At 40.7% G+C, this 21,180-nt stretch overlaps 2 protein-coding genes across 3 annotated transcripts in view; one reads left to right on the top strand and one right to left on the bottom strand.

The window, feature by feature from the left end:
* JAM3 (junctional adhesion molecule 3) overlaps positions 1-21,180 on the bottom strand; it is a 397,725-nt gene that overhangs the window by 330,585 nt on the left and 45,960 nt on the right. The window lies entirely within an intron of this gene.
* Positions 470-20,158, top strand: LOC140135355 (histone-lysine N-methyltransferase KMT5C-like). 2 transcript variants are annotated; one of them, XM_072156754.1, is made up of 9 exons: positions 470-599; positions 6,606-6,749; positions 7,003-7,162; positions 9,090-9,199; positions 9,596-9,759; positions 11,494-11,513; positions 13,482-13,618; positions 13,752-13,915; positions 15,268-20,158. In XM_072156754.1, exons 2-9 carry the CDS (start codon positions 6,640-6,642, stop codon positions 16,764-16,766), a joined length of 2,364 nt encoding a protein of 787 aa, XP_072012855.1. In that variant the 5' UTR covers positions 470-599; positions 6,606-6,639; the 3' UTR covers positions 16,767-20,158. The 2 variants fall into 2 exon arrangements, with proteins under 2 accessions (XP_072012855.1, XP_072012854.1); XM_072156753.1 differs by lacking the exon at positions 470-599 and adding an exon at positions 1,070-1,239.

The raw sequence follows: 21,180 nt of genomic DNA, 5'->3' as shown, positions 1-21,180 counted from the left end.
GCGTTTGAAACGCATATACAACAGCTGATGTGAGGTAATTTGCCTAATTACATTACCGTTTATGTTTGTAAACGCAATGTTAACGCATGCGTTAACAAAACGCATGCGTTAACGCTTTGTTAACGCATGCGTTAACATCGCGTTTACGATGCGTTTTGTAAACAGAAGCGTTAACAGTGATGTAATTAGGCAAATCACCTGTCCTCAGCTGTTGTATATGCGTTTCAAACGCAATGAAAACGCGACCAAAACGCAACGTGTGAACGCGCCCTGAGAGTAAGCATGTTAACCCCTTGCTGGTTCTGAGTAAAGTGTGCAGACAGCCTACTCCACCCCACTTTTAACTCGATTTTATTTGAATGAAGGGAGCATGGTGAGGCAAGGTTCAGTGAGCTATCGCTCACTGACAGAAGCCTACCATCTGTTGTTCATTTGAAAAAGCCGGTTCTTTGTGCAGGCTCATTCGCGAACGACTCATCATTATTTATAACAGGCATCAGGAATTGGAAGAACCACATATATCACATATCACAATGCCATTTTAAGCAATCAGCTCCAGCCTACAGATCCTCCATCAACACAAATATTATTAATTTATGGTAAGTACCAAGTATCCTTTTTTATTGATAAACACAAAGCTAATAAAATAATGACACCTTACCCAGCTCTGTACATCAAAGTATGCAAAAGTTCACACATGGCATTTACATTGCGTTTTGAACCACGCTGCAACAGCTAAGGAGAGAAGATTTGCCTAATGAAATTCCTATTAACATTTGAGTTTACAAAACGCAAATGTTGATAACAATGTAATTAAGCAAATCTCCTCTCCTCATGTTGTTGTATTGCATTTTAAAACGCAATATAAACGTCACATGTGAACGCAGCTTTGACTGACAGTTTCCGGGACAACACCGCACCACGCGTTGTACAACCAGAGCCCGCCGCCAGGGAGTAGGAGGAGATGTGTAACCCAGACCAATCCCCATGATCGACATATGTTCTAACCAATAGACATTACTATAGCGCTTGACGGACGCTGTATATGACCTATTAGGAACAAGACGTCAGACGCTACAGTCCAATGAAGAGCGTCGTGAAGGTTACGTGGGCGGGACTTATTACTAAGGGGGAAAAAAAAAAAAAAGAAAAGAAGAGAAGAGGCGGAGGCAGCAAAGAAGGGCGGAAGCGGGAGAGTGAATTGCGGGTGGAGGACCCTAGAACGGACACACAGGCTCGGTAAGGCTGCCCTGTGGGCAGGCAGAAGGCTCTCGCTGCTCCGGGCTGTAATATGGGTTGCAGACGGAGCTGGGTCAGGTCGGGATAAAAACCCGCCTTGCAAAGGATTCTGGGAGCGGAAATATGAGCTGCCGGGCACGGCCGGGAAGGGGGTTTCCTGCTTGCAGGGATGGAGTAGTGCACGGGAAGTGGCTGATAACGGGCCGCGCTGTACGGACAGGCTGGAGCACTGGGGGTTGTAGTCCCCCGTCCCGACACCGCAGCTGAAGTGCTGTGCAGAGAGATGCTATTGCTCCCTGTTATCTTCCACTTAGAGTCCCGCGGAGGTCGTTATGTCACATCCGCAGAATCATTCAGTTCCTGTGTCCGTAACGTTCCCATTATGTAACGAATTGTACATAACGGAAGAATCTGCCCTGAGAAACCCTAGAGCAGGCTAGCCGTGTCTGCCATGTCTATCAGCCTAGTGCCTGGAAGGGTCAGCAGGCCGCATTGTAGTGCTGGCTGAGGTGTGCGGGACATTACATACACTAATAATCACCAGTAACATGTTTATTGTGCTAATGCAGGGAAAATGCCAAAATCGGCTTTTAAAGTGCTGTCCCCTTACATCCCGAATAATGGGAAAGGGCAGGGGTTGTGTGTGGTTTAAGTCTGGGATGTAGCAGTATTGTATCCTCATCCATTTTTAACAAATAAATTAAAGTTTGCAATAAATAAGCTAGAAAAAAACCTGGTTCCACAGCAGCATCCAAGATAACAGAATGCACATCAATGGCCTTAGTCGCATGTTCTAGCCCAGTGACGGTGCAGTGATAGCTCTAGGGAGGCCGTGATATGGCTGTTTCACAGACCCCCATGTGTTCGTATGCATGAGGCATGATATAGTCTGTAAAAGATAACAGACATCTGAATTGGGCTACCTGCCCATGATGAGGAAATGAGTTTGTATTATGTAATGGTAAGGACGAGTTCACAATGCTTTCAGGGTTTAACCGCTTAAAAGGTGTAAACTTGTTTCCTCTGAATTTCTGCCCTCATAAAATACAATCTCTAAAGCCCGTTGCCCACAAGCAAGTTCAACTTTACAATTCTACTGACATAAAGGATACTTTATGTCCAAAAGAGTCTCCCGACAAAATCTCTGTGAATTCGTATATATGTTAATGGTTGCGCTCGAAAGAGTCCTCTCACTCCACAGGTGTGATCAGATGAAAAAGACGGGGAACATTTTCTCGTCCTTGGTAGTGGAAGAAAATGGAAAAACACTCCCATGTTCACACCCTTGTACAGATTAATCCATATATTCTCTTAGATCTCCCAGACCTTCAGAGTATGTATTATCTGAATTAACCAAATGGAAGACCTAGGCAACAGATTAACCCAACCCAGGGTTTTGCCCAATTTCGGCTTCTTCCGGGGCATGACCTTGGCGTCATCACTTTCCCTTTTATTCACAAAATTCGTGCCATGCTATCAGGCTGTTGGGAGAATTTTCCCTGTGGTGTAATAGTAATAGATGGTGTATCTGCTGGCACAGCCTTTTTCATTATACAGATATGTATTGTGCAGCATGAGGCACCTTGGCTACAACGCTGATGTCTGCTCTTATTGCTGACTGCAGTGGTAACTTTATCTACTGGATACAGGCTGGACTTCGCATGGCACTATGAGGGGAAGATTGCTGAAGGACAGAGGGCAACTGGTTCCATATTAGAAAAGCTTGGGAATCGTACAATGTGTGTTTCCTCACCTTCTTATATTGAGGGAAGTGTTATTTGCCACCTTGTGCATGCTGAAATTCATCAAATTTATAAAGTGCATGTTCGAGCTAGGTTCTTTAATTCTTAACATTTTACTACTGTACAAAAATATAACAGTGCAGTCAAATGGATGTGTAAGTGAGGCAACAAAAATGCAAATACAATTTCCAGGATGGGATAAGAAAAACATTGACCACCTTGTAAGGCAGCCCCCTTTAAAATCAAGCATCGCTTTTTCAGGAAGCCTATTTACATGCTGCAGGATAAAGCCAGGCCAGTATATCTTTTCCTTAGGGATCAGACTCCCAAATATAGACCAGCGCTGTTTGGATATGATTACCTATGGCGCCCGGTAATGGTGCACTGAGGAAACACATTGGGGGGGGGGGGGGGATTTATCAATGTGTCCCAGGTTCCGTCAGTTTAGTGGAGGAAAACCATAGCCATTTTCATTTATCACTGTGTAATTGAAACTGGTGCAGGATAAGACTGTCGATTTCCAGTTTACACCTACTTTGAAGTGGTCTAAACTCTGCGTCACAATATTTGGCGGACAGAACATTCAAATAGGCCACGCCCCTTTAGACCAAACTGCGCCTTTTCTGGAGGTCATGTCCCCTTAGTCGGACCAGTTGGAAAATGACTAACTAAAAACAGGTCTAAAAAGCGGTGTAAAATGTGGTGTAAGGCTTTTCACACAGCTTTTTCTGGCGCAGAACCGCCAGAATTGTGGCGCAAGTGCGTTAATACATCTCCCCCATTGTCTAATGAAGCATGAGGGAGTTTTAAAAAAAAAAAAAAAAAAAATAGGACATGTCCAATATTATTTCATCTTACTCTATGGAGAGGAGAGCAGTAAGCAGGTCACACCTCTTCATCTGTCTGTATGTTTAGCCATGCAAGCATACGTTTATGTGCAAGGAGTTTTTCTTCAACCCTGTGAATTAGGAATAAAGGTCAACAATGGTAAAGCTCCAATAGGGCAGAAATGCTGCATGACAAAACCTGCACCATTGGTTTCACTTTCATATAAATGAGGCCTTTCACTATGTGGCCCTAAGCTGAAACTTCTAAGGAAAGTAAAGAAATTTATTTAAAGGTGGTCCCCTACTTAAAGGGAACCTGTCATCAGGAGACCCATTTTTAGCACTCCCCCAGTCCCCACAGAGCATAGTACATACACTGCCAAAGTGTTATTGTATAAAAAAATTGGTTTTACAGAAAAAAAGATGTTATATTGTACCTTTCATTAGCATCTGCTGTGTGACTAGGAAGTTGCCAAATGGGAGGGTCTGGAAAGGAGCAGTTCCCCCCCCCCCCCCCACCCTTGGGGAACAGCTACTCCATGTGACCTTTTCAAATATATGAAAACACCCATCACTTGGCTTAACGACGCCCCCTGCTCCTCTACAGCCAATCCCGAGTGTGGGGATTTATTCATATATTTGAAAAGGTCACATGTTTCTCAAGGGTGGGGGGGGACTGCTCCTTTCCAGCCCCTCCCATTAGGCAACTGCCTAGTCACACAGCACATGCTAATGAAAGGTACAATATAACATATCTTTTTTTTCTGTAAAACCAATTTTGTATACAAAAACACTTTGGCAGTGTATGTACTACGCTCTGTGGGGACTGGGGAAGTGCTAAAAATGAGTCTCCTGATGACAGGTTCCCTTTAAGGACACCTGACTTCCAGACAACCCATGTTTACAGACAGACCCCTCTGGCCTCTGGTGAAGCTTTCTGAATGCTTTACTATAGTCCCAGATTGCACTGATCAGCTGTAAGGTGTCTGTAATGAAGCTTTACATTTCAGCAAAAAATGTTTAAACTCCAATTATCACTGGGGCCAAATTTTTTTTTTATTTTTTCTGGATCTACAATTATAAAATATATAGTTTCGACTTGCATACAAATTCAACTTAAGAACAAACCTCCGGACCCTATCTTGTACGCAACCCGGGAACTGCCTGTATATAGCAAGTAATCCGTGTTCATTTAGTGGCAGCAAGCAGAGGGTTGAGAGGTAGACAAAATGGGGAGTGAGTGGGATAAGAAAGAAGGTGTTGCTCCATCGTCAATCCTAAGATCATTCACACCGTAAATGAATCATAAAGCTTATATCATGGCACACACTTAACCTTACCTTACATTTTCTGCAAGGACCGATATCCGGCCACAGATTGTATGGCTGATTATCGGTCCCCCTCACATTCGTGTGCAAGGGGCCTACACTTGTTAGCGGTCTCACCCTTGGTAAAGATGAAAAGAAGGGTCAATGTGTACCCCATTAGAATACACTAATGTCCATCCTTTCACTTCTGTCTGACCCCTGGGACTGCGATCTAATATTTTTATAGAAGTTAATAGACCACCAACCAAACGTGCACCACTCCAGTATTTGCTGTGACCCTTATCTTCGTGATTATTTAAGGTCCCAGGAGTCAGACACATTTTGCCCCTTTCTGTCAGTAACGGAAAATCCTTCACCTCTCATGACCTGTCTGTAAATGTTTTTTTGGTTCCCCTCCAGTTCACATCTTGGTTTTTTTTATGAATTACAATGGGCAAAAACCAGAAGTGATTGAACATAGAGAACAGGTGCAAGGTTTTCCTTTTATTCATTTTCTCTATGAAGTCTTTACTCCAGATCCAGGTCTTTATTAATAATCTCAGAGGAAATGGACGTTACATTTATTAAAGGGTCCCACATGTAGTTGTTGGCTCTGTTTCTTAAATCTCAGAAATAATTTTCCAAGTATGTAAAATGTTGCACTTCTAAACACCCCGGTTGTTTACGTGGGTGTAATTGAGGAGGATTGGCTGTCTATTTATAATTTCTCAGACAATGGATATGTCTCCCAAAGGAGGGGAGAATGAGAGGCATGAATTCCTTAGGGAATAGCTAGTACTCCCTTTTACAGGGAGCCTATCCTGTTTAAGTAAAGGCAGCTTTGCACCTGGTGTGATCAGATTTACCTGTGCAAAATGCTGTCTAGCCGTTGACAAACCTTGTCCCTGAGCAGTGACTAAGCCTGTGACAGATGCACAATACAGGGGGTGCAAATCAGGGTGAATGAGAGTAAAAGATCACAAAAACGGATTGTTAAGTTTGGGTTAAAATCTATTTACTGTAATGGATATTAGAGATCTTTCCGTAGGGTTATGGGTAGGTAAATAAAAACATGGGTTCATCAAGGCCACATATCTTATTATATTGAATGTCATGTGCAGAAGACCATCAGAAGATGTATGTAGATGGCCACAGACAAACCCTACTGACAGCAATGGGTACCATTAGGTCTACATAAGGCATCCAAAACAGATGAAGTGCTGCTGTATATTTTGTCCTGATGTAATGTAGTATTCTCTTTAGTGCTGTGAAAATTTGAATCCGTGGATATGTAAAGAAATATCTCTCTAGTTTGAGCTCATCAGAGTGGTCACTCTGAGGGAAACGCCCTCTTGGGTGAGAAATCCTTGCTCCCAATCTTCCCAAAAAATTATTAGGGTTTGCACTTTTTGTAAATGCGGTTGAGGGATGTTATGTTGTAATCTCCATTTTTACTTTGCCACTAACCTGCTTTCCTTTCTGGTTACCAGATACTTGCAGCATGATCCAAAGCTCAATAATACCATGGGTTCTAACAGATTGACGGCGCAGGAGCTCTGTGAAAATGACGACTTGGCAACTAGCTTGGTGCTTGATCCATATCTTGGATTCAGAACGCATAAAATGAACGTAAGGTATGTTGTTTTATACGTCTAAATCCCTTTTATATGTCTAAAATTTGATATGTAAAAATTGCTTCCTAAGTCGCTACCCAGAGAGAAGCTTGTTTCCTGTCTGAACTCCTCGGGCCATCATGTTGAAAAAAAAAAAAAAAAAAGATTGTAATGTATCACCAAAAATTAGTCTGAAACAGGCAAAAGCATGTGACAGTTTCAGTGACGAAAGCTGTGTAAACTGTGTTGGTAATAAAGTGTCTCTGTTTTGCAGTCCTTTGCCTTCCATCAGGAGACAGCATCACTTGCGGGAGGCACTGCACACATTCCGGAAAAAGAAAGACCTGGAGGCAGCATTCCAGTCACTTGTAAATGGGGCTAACACTTACCTCAAAAACAGGACCCCGCAACAGGAAGCCATGTTAAAGACGCATGTAAGTGTTATGATCTGATACTATTCCCTAATGGGTACATGCATACTTCATTACATAGCCTTCTGGCAAGCACTTTTGGGACTAGCAGTGACGTCCTGTGTCCCACCTGCGGTAGGATCTAATATGCTTACTGCCTGCCTCAATACATTGCAATATCATTCCCCACCTTCAAAAATCTAACTTTTTTTTTTATTTTTACACCTAAAGAGCTGTGTGACGGCTTGTTTTCTGCGTAACAAATTGCACTTCATAGTGATGGTATTAAATATTCCATGCCATGTACTCGGAAGCGGGAAAAAAATTCCAAATGCAGTGAAAATGGTGAAAAACCGCATTTGTGCCGTATTCTTGTGGGCTTGGATATTACATCTTTCACTGAGCGCCCCAAATGACATGTCTACTTTATTCTTTGGGTCGTTACGATTAAGGGGATACCAAATTTGTACAGGTTTTAGAATGTTTTCATACATTTACAAAAATTAAAACCTCCTGTACAAAAATTTTTTTTTGATTTTGCCAACTTCTGTGATAACACCCACGATCGGTGCTAGCAACGATCACGGGTGTTACCGGTAAGCCTTTGCTGCAATATGCAGCAAAGACTTACCGGTTATGGAGAGGGCTCAGCCCGTGAGCCCTCTTTATGCAGCGCAACCCGACCACCGCCGTGAATACACGGCGGGCGGTCGCGAACTGGTTAAAAAAAAAAAAGTAAAATCAAGTAATAGATCCACTTATCCCATTAAAGCCCCATGATAAAAAAAATTTAAGAAAAACCTCCATATTTGATATTTCTGTATTTTTTGCACGCTGATTTATAAATGCAACCCATCATTTAACTGCATGATTGCTGTGCGCTGTAGCTTGGTTCTCTGCGTCCGATATGTATGGCATTGGAATAAACTGGGTGTCAGCTGTAGCCGATAGCTGACATCCCAGTGTAACACCTGCGGTCGGAGTGGGCTCCGATCGCGAGTGTTTATTTTGTTAAATGCCACGGTCAGTGCGACCTCAGCATTTAAACTGCTATGTGGTCATCGGGGCTGGGGTGCTGATCGCTCTAATGGCTGCAGGCAGTGTCTGTATGAGTCCGCACTTGCATAGGGTATTATCATGAAGAGGCAATCAGATGATTCTTTGTTCATGTTTCATGGTGGGAATAATAGAAAAGCAAAAAAATTAATTGTTCTTAAATAAAAAATGATCAGAAATGGCCATAAGTCCCATAAACATATGAAGAGATTTATAACGCTATCAAAATCATAACGCAAACCACACATATATAGCATCTCCACATCCGTTACGACCCATAGATTTAACAAAGAATATAATATGGTGCCATTGCCGTCTACATGTACGCCCTCCCCCCAGATGGCCGTCTGAATGAACCCTAATTATGGTATCCACGTAATCGTATTGACCCATAGAATAAAGATAACATGATTATTAGCCTATATGGTGAGCACCAAAAAAAACAAGTAAAAAATCCAGTACAGAATTGATGCTTTTCTACTCCTGCCCTCAAAATAAAGTTCATAAATTTTTGACAATAGGGCATACCAACTCCAAAATGGTAACACTGGAAAAAGCATCTCAACCCGCAAAAAAAAGCCGTCACATGGCCCCAATAACTAAAAAAACATTTGTTTCCATGACAGCCTCAGGTCTTTGTAAGACCCAAGGCTGTAGGATTTCTAGACATTTTGTTACAATATGCCAGTGGCACATTGTAGTAAATGAGTATGAAAATCCCCATATACTGTCATACTGTAGTATGGCAGTATGTGGTCGCATCACGGAGGGGCGGGTGAGGAACACCCACCTCTCCAGGCGAATGTATGCTAAGCTCGGGTTCCTCCCTGGGGGTTCCATACATTTGTGTGGAAGAAGCTTAACGCTGAACCTGTTATTTTTGGCTTGGTCCTAGATATTCAGATATTTGCGAATGTTCCTACCAGAAAGTGGTTTCATGATCCTTCCTTGCAACCGGTACTCCCTGGAAACAAATGGAGCCAAAGTTGTCGCTAAAAAACCTTGGTAAGTACAATTCAACCTATTCCTTTACATTTTATTACAAAAACACATTTGAATTCAATCCATGACCATGTCCAGATACTTAGAAGTCTATGGTAGTTATAAGCCATTGGATCCTACATGTAAGGCCCCATGCATTTGACTGATTAGTTCATGAGAAGATGCACTGCATTTCATGGATGCGACATATAGTCATATATGATACAAGAAACATTCCCGTTCATCGCTGCTGTTTTGCAAGTTTTTATCAACAGAAAATAAGTTTTCTGAAACCTTTTGTTTCTTGGTACGATGAGAAGGGAAAAACAAAAGTAAAATGGAAAACATTTTTTTTTTTTCTCGTGTTTAACAACTTTTCTCAATATACTCAACGTAACTTTTTTGCTCTTTCTTCCTCAGGGCGAGGAATGACAAAATTGCGTTGCTTGTGGGGTGCATAGCGGAGCTCACCAAAGCTGATGAGAGTTTACTTCGCTTTGGTGAAAATGATTTTAGTGTTATGTACTCTACAAGAAAGAAATGTGCACAGCTTTGGCTTGGTCCTGCAGCCTTTATTAACCACGGTTTGTGTTTATATTCTACTTATGATGTGGATTTATATGTACAGTTTCCCCTTTAATTTTTTTTTCTTTCAAAATTGTATTAATGACTAGCAATTATTTATTTATAGAGCACCATTAATTCCATGGTGCTGTACAATCACTAGGGGGCTCACATACATTACATAAAGACAAGTACAAAATACAAGACTACAATGATCAGGAGACAAGTGCAAGGAAGACCCTGCCTGTCAGGTCTCAGAATCGATATGGGAGGGAAGATGAGATAAGAGGGAACAGAGCAGCGCAGTTATTGTGTATTGTAGGTGATCCTGAACAGGTGGGCTTTCGGGTTATGTTTGGAAAGTGGGGAGAAGTCTGACACATTTTGGTACAAAGTTAGAGTATGTGGATGACTTTGTAAGTCACATTTAGTATTTTAAAATGAATTTGATGCACAATGGGTAACCAGTGGAGAGACTGCAGAGAGGAGAAGCGAGGAGACAGATGGATTAGCCAGACAGCAGAGTAAAGGATAGATTGGAGTGGTGCTAGAGGGTTAGCTGGGAGAATAGAGAAGATTATTGCAGTAGTGCAAGCGGGAGATGAGGGCATGGACTAGTCATTTTGTAGACCCTGGATTGAGGTCGGATGTGAAAGAGATGCTTCTTGAGATGGAGGTGGCAGGTTGGAGTAATCTTTGAGCCCATACTACAAGGCAGTGAACATAAAGAGTTTTCCCATGAAAGAGAATTCTCAAATCTCAATGCCCTAGTGATGTTTACACAGTAAAGATAATTTTTAACCCCCTTACTTTACAATTTTACTCCATTTTATTTCTGTTTTAGCTCACTGATGTGTAAAATTCCAGAGTGTGGTTAGAGAGTCCCCGCCCAGACACATTATGATCCATTTAGTTCTGTGAGCTGAAAATGTGGTTAGGTTATCAGAGTACAAGGTTTATATACACTTTCATTTACCTTCTGAACATTGTACTAGTATCTGAGACATAGAAATAGAGAGCTGAGATGCATATTACACACTGTCGGCTCTGCTACATATCTGTTCTTACACTATGAGATCTGATGTACCTTATCTGCCTGTAGCTTGCAGCCTCTCTCTCCCTATGATTAGAGTTGTTTGCCGGCAAGAAGTCAGGGTCTGTGAGCTACATTGTGGAATGCAGGGGGGGATCGAAATTTTGTTTACCAGGACTGATAGATGGGTTGGAATTAAATCTGATATCTGGCGATATCTGGATCAGAAATATAGATCTGGGTGTCATCTGCATAGACAGTAATTTTTTAGTGACTCATAGATTTGGCTTTTAGAGCCCTTTAACATCTAATCAATAAGAAATGGATTTAGGCCAAAACTATACTCTCCATACTTATTATAGATTTAACACTCGTATACCTACATTTTGGTTTACATTTATCTTCTATTTATGGTGATCTAGATAAATATAAGAATGATTTACACCAATACCCTGTTAGGAAGCTGAAAGTATAACAGTTTAGAAGGGGAAGACCATGATAAGTGTAATATATATATATATCTCATATCCTTCACTACAGGATTCTTCCAGGACACTGTTCCCCTTTCTTCCATGTATGAAAGCTTTGTTGATTTGGGCAGTCAGTCTAATTCTTATAAAACTGTGTCATGTTACAGCTTTTCTTGTATTCTTATGTAATGGTATGTTTATTTCTCCCACCTCTTTCTTATTTATCCATTTTACTCTTTTCGATGTACAAGACTGCCGACCTAACTGCAAGGTATGTTTGCTAGTATCTTCTCTACAGTTTTTGTGATGCAAGTGCTTAGTTTGAAATGCATTTTGAGGGTTTTTTTTTTTTATAATGGACTTAAAACATATACAGTGACCAAAATAAAAGCTACAATTTCTTTGGTCCTTAAAGGGATTGGCCACTTTAACTCTTGTTTTTTGTAGTGTGTGTAAATGTGGCGGCAGAATATTAGGTAATTTACGAGTAAAACCTGTATTAAAACTTCTGCACCCCTTTTTGATGTCTTCATCAGCAAAACATTCCTGCCCCTAAAATGGCTGCCGATGGAGGGTTATGTGATCTCTATCTGTCCTAGAACAATTGCCCTTGATCTCATATTCACGAATACTGTCAAAAGGTTCTGACAGAGTGATTGTTCATGGACAGATAGAGATCACGTGACACTCCATCTGCAGCCATTTTATGGACAGGAAGTGATGCAGAACTTTTAATAGATGTATTTTGGTAAATTACGTAATACCCTCCCCCCGAAACTTTGGCCTATTGCCCACAAGTGAGCGTGATGTGATTTACTCGGATAACACTTGCATCGTAAGCTCCAATTCTGTAGTGGACAGCTTTGGAATAAAGTAAAGACTGTCTCCGACTTAAGAACACCTGACTTACAGCCAAGCCCTTGCTGCTGACGGACCCCTCTTCCCCTTGTGATCTCTGGTGACCTCTCTGGATGCTTTACTTTAGTCCCAGGCTGCAAAGATCAGCTGTAAAGTGTCTGTAATGAAGCTTTATTGATGATCCTTGTTCCCATTACACCACAAATGTTGAAAACCCAATTCTCACCGGGACACACAAATTTTTGTCTGGAACTACAGTTAGAAAACCATACCTGTTCCGACTTGCATACAAATTCAACTTAAGAACATGCATAAAGAACTTCTCGTGTACATATCCCGCAGACGGCCTTTATGTAATTGATGTGATAGCAAAAGTTATTTGTGTACACATTGGAGAAATGATCCCAATGGAAGTTGACCTAAGCCATGGATTTTCTAACCCGTATCATGTTAAATATTTGTTGAAATGGTTGTTGGTGTCTGTTTACTATAACTTTATACAATGGGTAGACCCTTGTATGGTGTAATGCAAATATTTTCTGTGTCAGTTGAGTTGTATACTTATATTGTGTAGATGACTCCTTTTTTTCATACATACACTGGATAGGAAAATTGGAGAACACACAATTCCCAAATGTCAAGTTCAATGTGCAGTGCTATGTGACTTTATCCTAACAGGAGTAAAAAAAAAAAAGCTGCATTTTAAGCAAATTTCATAACCTGTATATATTCTAAAGCACTGTGGCTGCAGATGTGCTGAAGATATTCAAAGCAAAGACCTGTAACACTTCCTATTTGGTGACTGGTGGAATCTTCCGAAAATTGACTTTCGATGTGCCACAGACATTGCTGTTCTCTAATTATGATCATCATTTTTTATTCACCTTTCCGACGCCCCTCCCGTGGGTCCTCTTCTTTCTTCAGCTCCGGTTCCGTTTTTAGATCCCCGCCACTGCGTTGCACACACCATAATGCCTGCTGCATGCCGACCTCAAAGTGTGTGCACCGCAACACTTCTGGGGGGCATGTGACCAATAAATTTCCCACCCTCGGCTTATACTTGAGTCAATAGGTTTTCCCTTAAATTTTTTTTTAAATTTTTTTTTTTTTTTTTTTTTTTTTTTTTTAAATTACCGGTAAGTGCCTCGGCTTATACCCAGGCCAGTTTATACTAGAGTATATATGGTACTTTGGTAAATCCATCAAATGTCGATCAATGGAAATTACATTATTTCTGAAAAAAATCAAGTGTTCGCCTTGTTCTTGAACTTTTGTGAGTGTATATGATTATATAATATATATAAATATTGGCTTCGGGTGGGGATAAAAGTAATAGAAATGCATCTCCTACAATAATTTCTGTAATGTTCCCACTTTTTAGTTTGTACCATCTGACGGAAACGCAGCATGTGTAAAAGTTCTCAGGGACATCAAACCAGAAGAAGAAATAACCTGCTTCTATGGTGACAGTTTTTTTGGGGAGAAAAATGAGATGTGTGAATGCTGCACTTGCGAGAGGTAGGTGTGTTTTTTGTTTTTTTGCTAGCAGGAATATAATGGCTGTGTTTTCTTCTTGCCTTCTGAAGGTAACCAGTCCTAATAATGCTTTTAGTCCCGTATATAATAACCATAGAATCTCCATATTTTCTAGAAAAGGAGAAGGAGCTTTCAGGTTGCAAAAACAATTACCTTCTGAATCTACCTCATTGGAAAAATACAAGCTCAGAGAGACAGATGGGCGTCTGCAGAGGCTGATACATCAAAGCGAAAAACAAAACCAGAATGTTTCTCCGAAAAAGAAAAAGCGGATCTCAGGTAAGGGGCAGTTTTCCCTTTTTACTATACTATACTACGCATATTACGTACGTTGAGTAGAGTGCACAGGCTCTGAAGTAGAGCCTGTGCAACTGCAGCAGGAGCCCGGCTTATAGTGACAGCCAGACAGCTGCTGTCTGTGCACTCACAGATCATAGCCATCTAACCCCTTAGATGCTCTTACAGCTCTCCCCTTGCATTGGCATCCCCTGCGCAGTGATCGGAGGGTGCAGATGTGTTGTCAGGGTAGCCAGGGGCCTAATAAAGGCCCACAGGGCTGCCAGAGTTGACCCTGTTACCGGACAGTGGCAGCATCTAATACACTGGCTGACAGATGTTTGCCGACAGCTAGTACACACTGCAGTACTACGGTACTACAGGGTATAGAAGGTGCAATCAGGGTATTGCACCTTCTCTTCCCCTCCTGGGACAAAGTCAAAAAAGTTAATTCTTTTTAGATGTCTGATTTTGGAGCACGTAACATTTTTAAAAGCACTTTAGAGAATTTTTTTTTTTTTTTAAAAAGGGTATTCATTAAAAATTATCTCTTTCTGAGCATGTGTGTTTTTTTTTTTTTTTAACGTAGTTCACCGTGCGAGCCTTTTTTTTATTAAGCAGATTGTTAAAGATGAAGTGATGGTTTTGTGTATTTTTATTAAATTTTGCAGAATAAAAAATAATTTGGAGAAAATCTTGTTCATTTTAGCATCACCATCTTTTCAGCTGCATTACATTTTAATTTTTTGGCTGTCAACTCTTGTTAAGCGCTTTTTTGAGAGAAGAGTTGTTCTTTTTAGTGGTCTACCTTATTCGCCTTTTAGAGCATTAAAAAAAAAGTTATTTATCTATCTTTTAGTGAATTAATAAAAGCATATTAACACAAAATGAAATATAATGGGGGGGGGGAAAGGTCAAAATCATAACAAACTCCACATATGTACGGTAGTTTTACCTAGTCTAACGACCCCTAGAATAAGAATTAATCAATATTGAACCTGCATGATGAATACCGTAAAAAAAAGCACCAAATTTTGACATTTTCCCATTTCATCCCTAGAAAAATGCAATAAAAGGTGATCAAAAAAACATATCCACTACAGAATGATACTAGTGCAAAGTACTACAACTAGGGGCTAGTAATATGGCAGAGGGGTCCACAGCTGCTTTGGCAATCTAACTACACACTATACTGCATTGTACAGAATTTTCAGGTTAAAAATTGCTACAATTTTTTTTTAATTTTTTTGTGGAGTAATTGGTTGATTTATATTGATGGTTACTTATCTGTTCCTGCTCTATAAATTACATCTTGAGCCTATATCTAATATGTTCCTTTTGTTTCCCTCCCAAAGCTACCAGGAAATCAATCAGCCTCAAAAAGAGCCCTGAAAATGGCAAATATAGAACTTTTTCCTCAAGTCTCAGGTCTCCTCCTTCAGCTTCATGTTCTCGCTTTAGTTTTTATAATAAATCAAAACATCTTAAAATGATGTCACATACGGCATTGAAGCCTTCATTGCCCCAAGGGACCATTATAAAAGACGTGCGCATTGTCCTACATAATTTCAGGCATCGTCGTCGAAGTTACCCTGTTTCACAGCCACAAAGTGATAGATTGTGTTGTAAACTTGGAATGGAACCTGTAGTCAGACTCCAAAGACAAAATATCAGCCCTGGCAAGCGACCAGAAATCTGTTCATCTCAGTCATCTCAGCCAGCTAGAACCGCTATGGTCAAAGACTCCGAAAATGGTCCTCTGCGTTCCAAGTCTAGTCATGAAGATGCCTCACGGGAGGAACTTTTAGTGGGATGTTCTGAAAGCGTCTCTGAATGCAGCGATACACAGTCTAGCAGACATATGGCTAATGTTGTGGACTCCCAACTGGTACAAAATGTTTCTTTAAGTCCTTTAGTAGAGTCTGATGGTCAAAATGGACAAAACACTGATGTTGATCTCTCTATGAGTCATCTAAAACCTAATGCTCTAGTGTCCCCTGTGGTCTCTAAAAGATCACCTACAGAAATGTTGTTACATATTCAGGATGCCGAGGACGTCTCCCTAACTACTTCAGTACATGAAAATCCTGGCTCCTTCGTAATGCAGTCTAATGATTTTTCACCTCAAAAGCTTGGACTAACTCATTATATCACAGTAAATCTGAGCAAATCCAGAGTTACAGTTCCTGACCACTTGGGTGCTTCAAGCCCGCCCCAGTCCTTCATAACTAAAACGCCGCAATCCAAGGATCCATGTTCTGGACACTCAGATAGTCCCCTAAAATCTAAGTCAACCATATTGGTTACTACCACACACAGTGCTCTTCTTGAGCAAGCCAGTAAAAATGGGGCATCAAAACCGCAAACTAGGTCATATGCAAGTACGGTATTCTCCCTAAGGTCCAGTCCAGTGCAGCTCAAGGGTAAAAAAGCACTTGATGAAAAGAAAAGTCCACTTAAAGCACAGCAGGCACGCTTTAATGGCCATGTAAAGGCAACAAGCGAATCTGCAAGTGCTAGATCTGTAAATCATCTCTCTGCTCCAAACAGGCTGTTCACTGGTGCAATGCAGCTGGATCCTAAGCTATCCTTAAAGCCATATGTAGAGCTGGGTTTTAACAATAATCTCAAAAGGAGGCATTCTGTTACAGGAGCCCATGATTGCCTGGTGCCAGTAAGACGGGGAACTATGAATACCATGTATACCTCACAGGAATCTGAATTATCTGGTGAGGGTAAGAAGAAATGTGTGACTTTCAATCCTTTCACACCCTCAAAAAGACTGCGCCTTGTACTCACCAATGGATCTATTGATCTGGACGTTGCATCCTTGTCAAGCGATGAATCCAACTGAGTGTACTTCCATCTCCTACATCATTCCCTTGTTATTGTTAGTAATTCCAAAGCATTTCTTAGAAATGGATGGAGTGGAAAGTTTAAGGGTATCATGGGACCCCCTTTTTATTTTATTTTGTTTTATGTAGATTTTTATTTACGAGTAGCTACTCTTAAGCTCCCCTGAGCATGATTTACACACCGGTTTGCCTTAGTCTCTAAAACAGGTGGAAATCCAAATTTCTAGAACACCCACACCCTAAAATTGAAATTTTTCTTCAAGAAAAGATTGTTTTTTCTTTAGTGTGTTTATCTTGTACTCCCAAAATGTATTTGGTTTACCTTAGTTTATTAATATTTATGGTGCTATGTCTTTATCAAAAAAGTATTCAGTCTGAATGATTTTTTTTTTTTCTTTGCCATTTAATGTTTTTGTATGTCATTACCTAAAAATTTCTTTAAGTCCTCATTTGTTCAAAATGAGCAGAATACACAAACGTTTTGCTTCTATTTTATTGTCCAGTGCATCTTGTGGCTTAAACAGTTTTTTTTATTTACAATTACAAGAGGGGATAAAAAGGTTAAATGCTAGCTCCTGGGCTGCATGTATATGTAAAGTGGTTACTGCAGATTTTCTGCATCAAAATTCACAACCTTTCCGCACCAATTGTGCATTCAGTTCTTGCTGTAGGTTTTGCTGCAAATTTTAATGGGAACTAGTCACCAGTTTTTCATTAATAAACCTAATGACAGGTTTCCATATCACTATACAAACTATTGCTCACACTGTTTTATCTGAAAATGCATTCTTCCTAACCCAAGAAAATGAACTTTAAACCTACCATCCAGAAGGAGGTAAGTCCCTAGGGCGCATGTTATTCATGCAAGTCCAGGTCTTTCGACTCACCATCTCCACTCCTCCCTTCAGTTGATGCCCTCCTGTGCTGAAGGGAGGGTGAAAGGATATGGGATGGGTTAGGATAGGAACTATGTTTTGGCTAAAAAAAATGCAGTGTGTACAATAGTTAGCACAGTGCAATTGGAACATGTCATTAGGATTATTACTGAAAATCTGGAGACAGGTTCTCTTTTAAGAATATCTGATTTAAATAAGTCTCTGAATTTCAAACAAAAACTGCTTAAAGCAAAGGTACAAGTGAATAAAAATGGCTTGAAGGTGCTTCTTTCTCCACGTACCACTTGGCTCTTGTCATGCTTCTTCGTTCCCAATCTGTTTTCAGCAGTGCTGTCATAGTAGAAAATGGATTGAGAAGGAAGAAGCAAGTAACACACAGGATTACTGAGGTATCCAGTAGAAGCTCTATGTAGGGGTAGACGCGAGTCAAAACTGCTACGTCGCTAGCCGGACAAATACAGATGTGGCCAATGAAGCCTGCAGAGGGGAACGTTATTGGACAATAAGGCCCTATAATAGCTAGCTTAGAAGATGTATATAGAAAGGAGGGGGGGGGGGTAGTCACAACAGCTAGATTCCCACTAGCTAGTTCTGAGTGGTCTGATAACTAGAGCTATAGATTGCAGATATGAAGAATGAATTCATATGATGACCAGAAACTTTTACAATGGACTAAAATGTATATTATTTATTTTTTTTTTAAGGCAAAGATGATAGCCCAAAACTAACTGGAGCATTTTTCTCAGATAAGATTGTTTCTTGTATTCGGTATTTATGCAAGTTTTGTTGAATTTAGTGACCATTAAATTCCTACTGCATTTGGCTGCACTTTTTGCACATGAAAACCTTCACATAAGTGGAAATGTTTGCATATGCCATATATCCAAATTTGTGCTTTAAAGGAAATCTATGAAAATCAAGCATGGATAAACTAGGTGCACTCATAAAATTTATCCCTGATCTCCATCCTTCTAAAATGAACTTTTAAAATTACGCCTATTAACCTGAGGGGCTCTGGGTGGGGGGGTGATTCCAGAGCCACTTAGTGCTATAGTTTCACAGGCTTTTTACAGTGAGCAGAACATGTCTCCCCTCCCTCTGCACTTCCTGCAGCTGCTAGTTTACACAGGCGGGGGGGTTGGGTGAGACAAGTTGTGCTCATTGTAACAGACTGTAAAGCTACAACACTGAGGGCCTCTGGAAACTCCTGTGCCTTCAGCCTCATTTGCATAATAAATTAAAAACCATGTAAAACAAATAGGTTACCACAGTCACTGTGTCTGGATCTATAAGTGTCCCTAGTTTATCATGCTTCTTTTTGATGGTAGCTTTACTTTTACAAATTCTTTCTAAAAGTAAGTGTAAAGTTTAGACCACTTAAAGCAATTCTACCACCAGGATGAAAGACTGTATGCAAATAAGCCTGTGGAATCTGGAGCCCCTTAGGCTCATTTGCATATAGTATTTTATCTTGGTGGTAGATGCCCTTTAAGTCGTCCAGGTTTATCAATGCCTTGCACTGAATGATAAATCTGCCATAGCATATGGTCTACATTTACACCTTGCGTTTTCTTGCATAATTCATGCCAGAACACTGCAGTAAAATTTTGGCACAGTGGCACATATTCTTCTGAAGAGGACCCGCCGGGCAAGCAAAACCCTCAAAACAGCTTTGACTAAAGTAAACAGCTCCTAGCCCTACCCCAGTTATAGCAGTGTTAAATCTATAGCTTTTTCGGAACATAATGATAAGCTGGGAAACAATCTACTAAGTAGCAGTCCAATCATATTTATGAAAGGGTAGTTTGAGGTGCTCCCCTCTTTAGATTTAACCCCCAGATGCTGTAGTCACCGCCTCATTGGACCGCTACTTTTTAAAATCTCTAGCTTTATTGGAACATACCAATAAGCAGGAAACAATGCACAAGTAGCGGTCCAAGGTGCCAGGTTTGATGCTGCAGTCACCGCCGACATCGGGTGTGGTAGTGGTGGTCCGGGGGAGAATCTGAAGAGAGGGGGAGCGCCAATTGGACCTCTACTTAGTAGATTATTTCCTTGCTTATCAGAAACAACTGGGAGAAGGCTGGGGAGCTTCTTACTTTAGTAAGTGCCGCTAGAGGGTTTTATTCGCCTGACATCCTCTTAAAAAAAACAACAACAACAACTTGGGACGTGCTCACTATATACTGCACCCATGTCCCATTTTCGTAGAAGCTGTGTTATGCTTAGTAAAACGTCCCCAGTAAATGTTGATTCAACATAGGCTTGCTGTGAGTTTCAGCCATTCATCGCAGAGGGCTAAATCTGCTGCAATTCTGCATCAGAATTATCAGGAAGCATGCAAATTTTGCAGCCAATTTGCTTGTAGCACATTAATGCACCCCAAGTGAATCCACCCATATTCTTTGCCTCGCCATACATGCTCAGATCTACACAGGTCTTTTTAAGCTTATTCTACAACCTACTTTTTAAATAAAGTTTTTCATACTCCTAAACTGATTCTCCTGTGTGAAATACCGTTTTTTCTTAAATATAGGTGCATATTTTCCTGATTTGTTAGCACAGTTAAGCCACAACACAAAACTGGCGCAGACACTTTATAAATACATGTACAAGCTTCAAATACATTCTTTCCATTTCTGTTGGACAGAAAACAGGTGCAGACGGTTTAATAGATGTGGCCCATTGGGTTTGATCCAGTATGGATCATGGTAAGATTTTACCAAATTATTATGTGATTTCCCCTATGATACCTACTTTGTGCTGCTTATCCTTTGTTTTCCAAAGTTATGGCATTTTCTGTTCTGAAAGTGTTTGGCAAAAATCCTTCTTACCAGAGGTGAAGTGGGAGGAGACTAATGTCTGTCTATGCCCTCAGGCTGAGGCCAGTTAGCTTGCCCACAGGTCCCATGCCTTATGTTCCCTCTAAGTAATTTAGTGTAAGTAATTGTAGTTTCCCACAAGTAAATCCACTGAACACTGCACAGAGCACATACAGGAGATATATGGTGACCAGCCTGGCAGCTTCCATCGCATGGAAGAGCAGGGAACATGTAACAAGTGGGGGGAGCAGCATAAATAGAGAAGAGAGACAGAGAAAGATCTGTAGAATCAGACTGGGATGTGGAAAAAGGAGATCATGTATGTCACTATTCTGTGCAGGAGACTGTATTCACACATCCTTCCGTGTGAGCAGGGAGCTGCAGCAGCTCCTAACCTCCCATGAAATTGACTCGTAAACAAAGTACGGATTCATAGGGCTTATCACCACATGGAGAGGAGTAATCTGAGGGGGTTAGCAGAGAAACTGCTGCATATATAGGTAACAAAGATAATAGGCAAGTTGTTTTACATCCCAAGAGCTATTGATTTGTGGAGAAAAAAGTTAAATCTTTAAAGACTTTTCTTTATTTCCCCTTCACTCTGTTGTCTCTGTAGGGCAGTGATGGCAAACCTTTTAGAGATGAGGTGCCCACACTACAACCAAGACCCACTATTTTACCATCAGGTGCCAACA

Source organism: Engystomops pustulosus, chromosome 6, assembly GCF_040894005.1.
Source record: "Engystomops pustulosus chromosome 6, aEngPut4.maternal, whole genome shotgun sequence".
NCBI classification, from domain to species: domain Eukaryota; kingdom Metazoa; phylum Chordata; class Amphibia; order Anura; family Leptodactylidae; genus Engystomops; species Engystomops pustulosus.
Note: the sequence above shows the minus strand (reverse complement) of the source record. Positions and strands in the feature narration are given on the sequence as shown.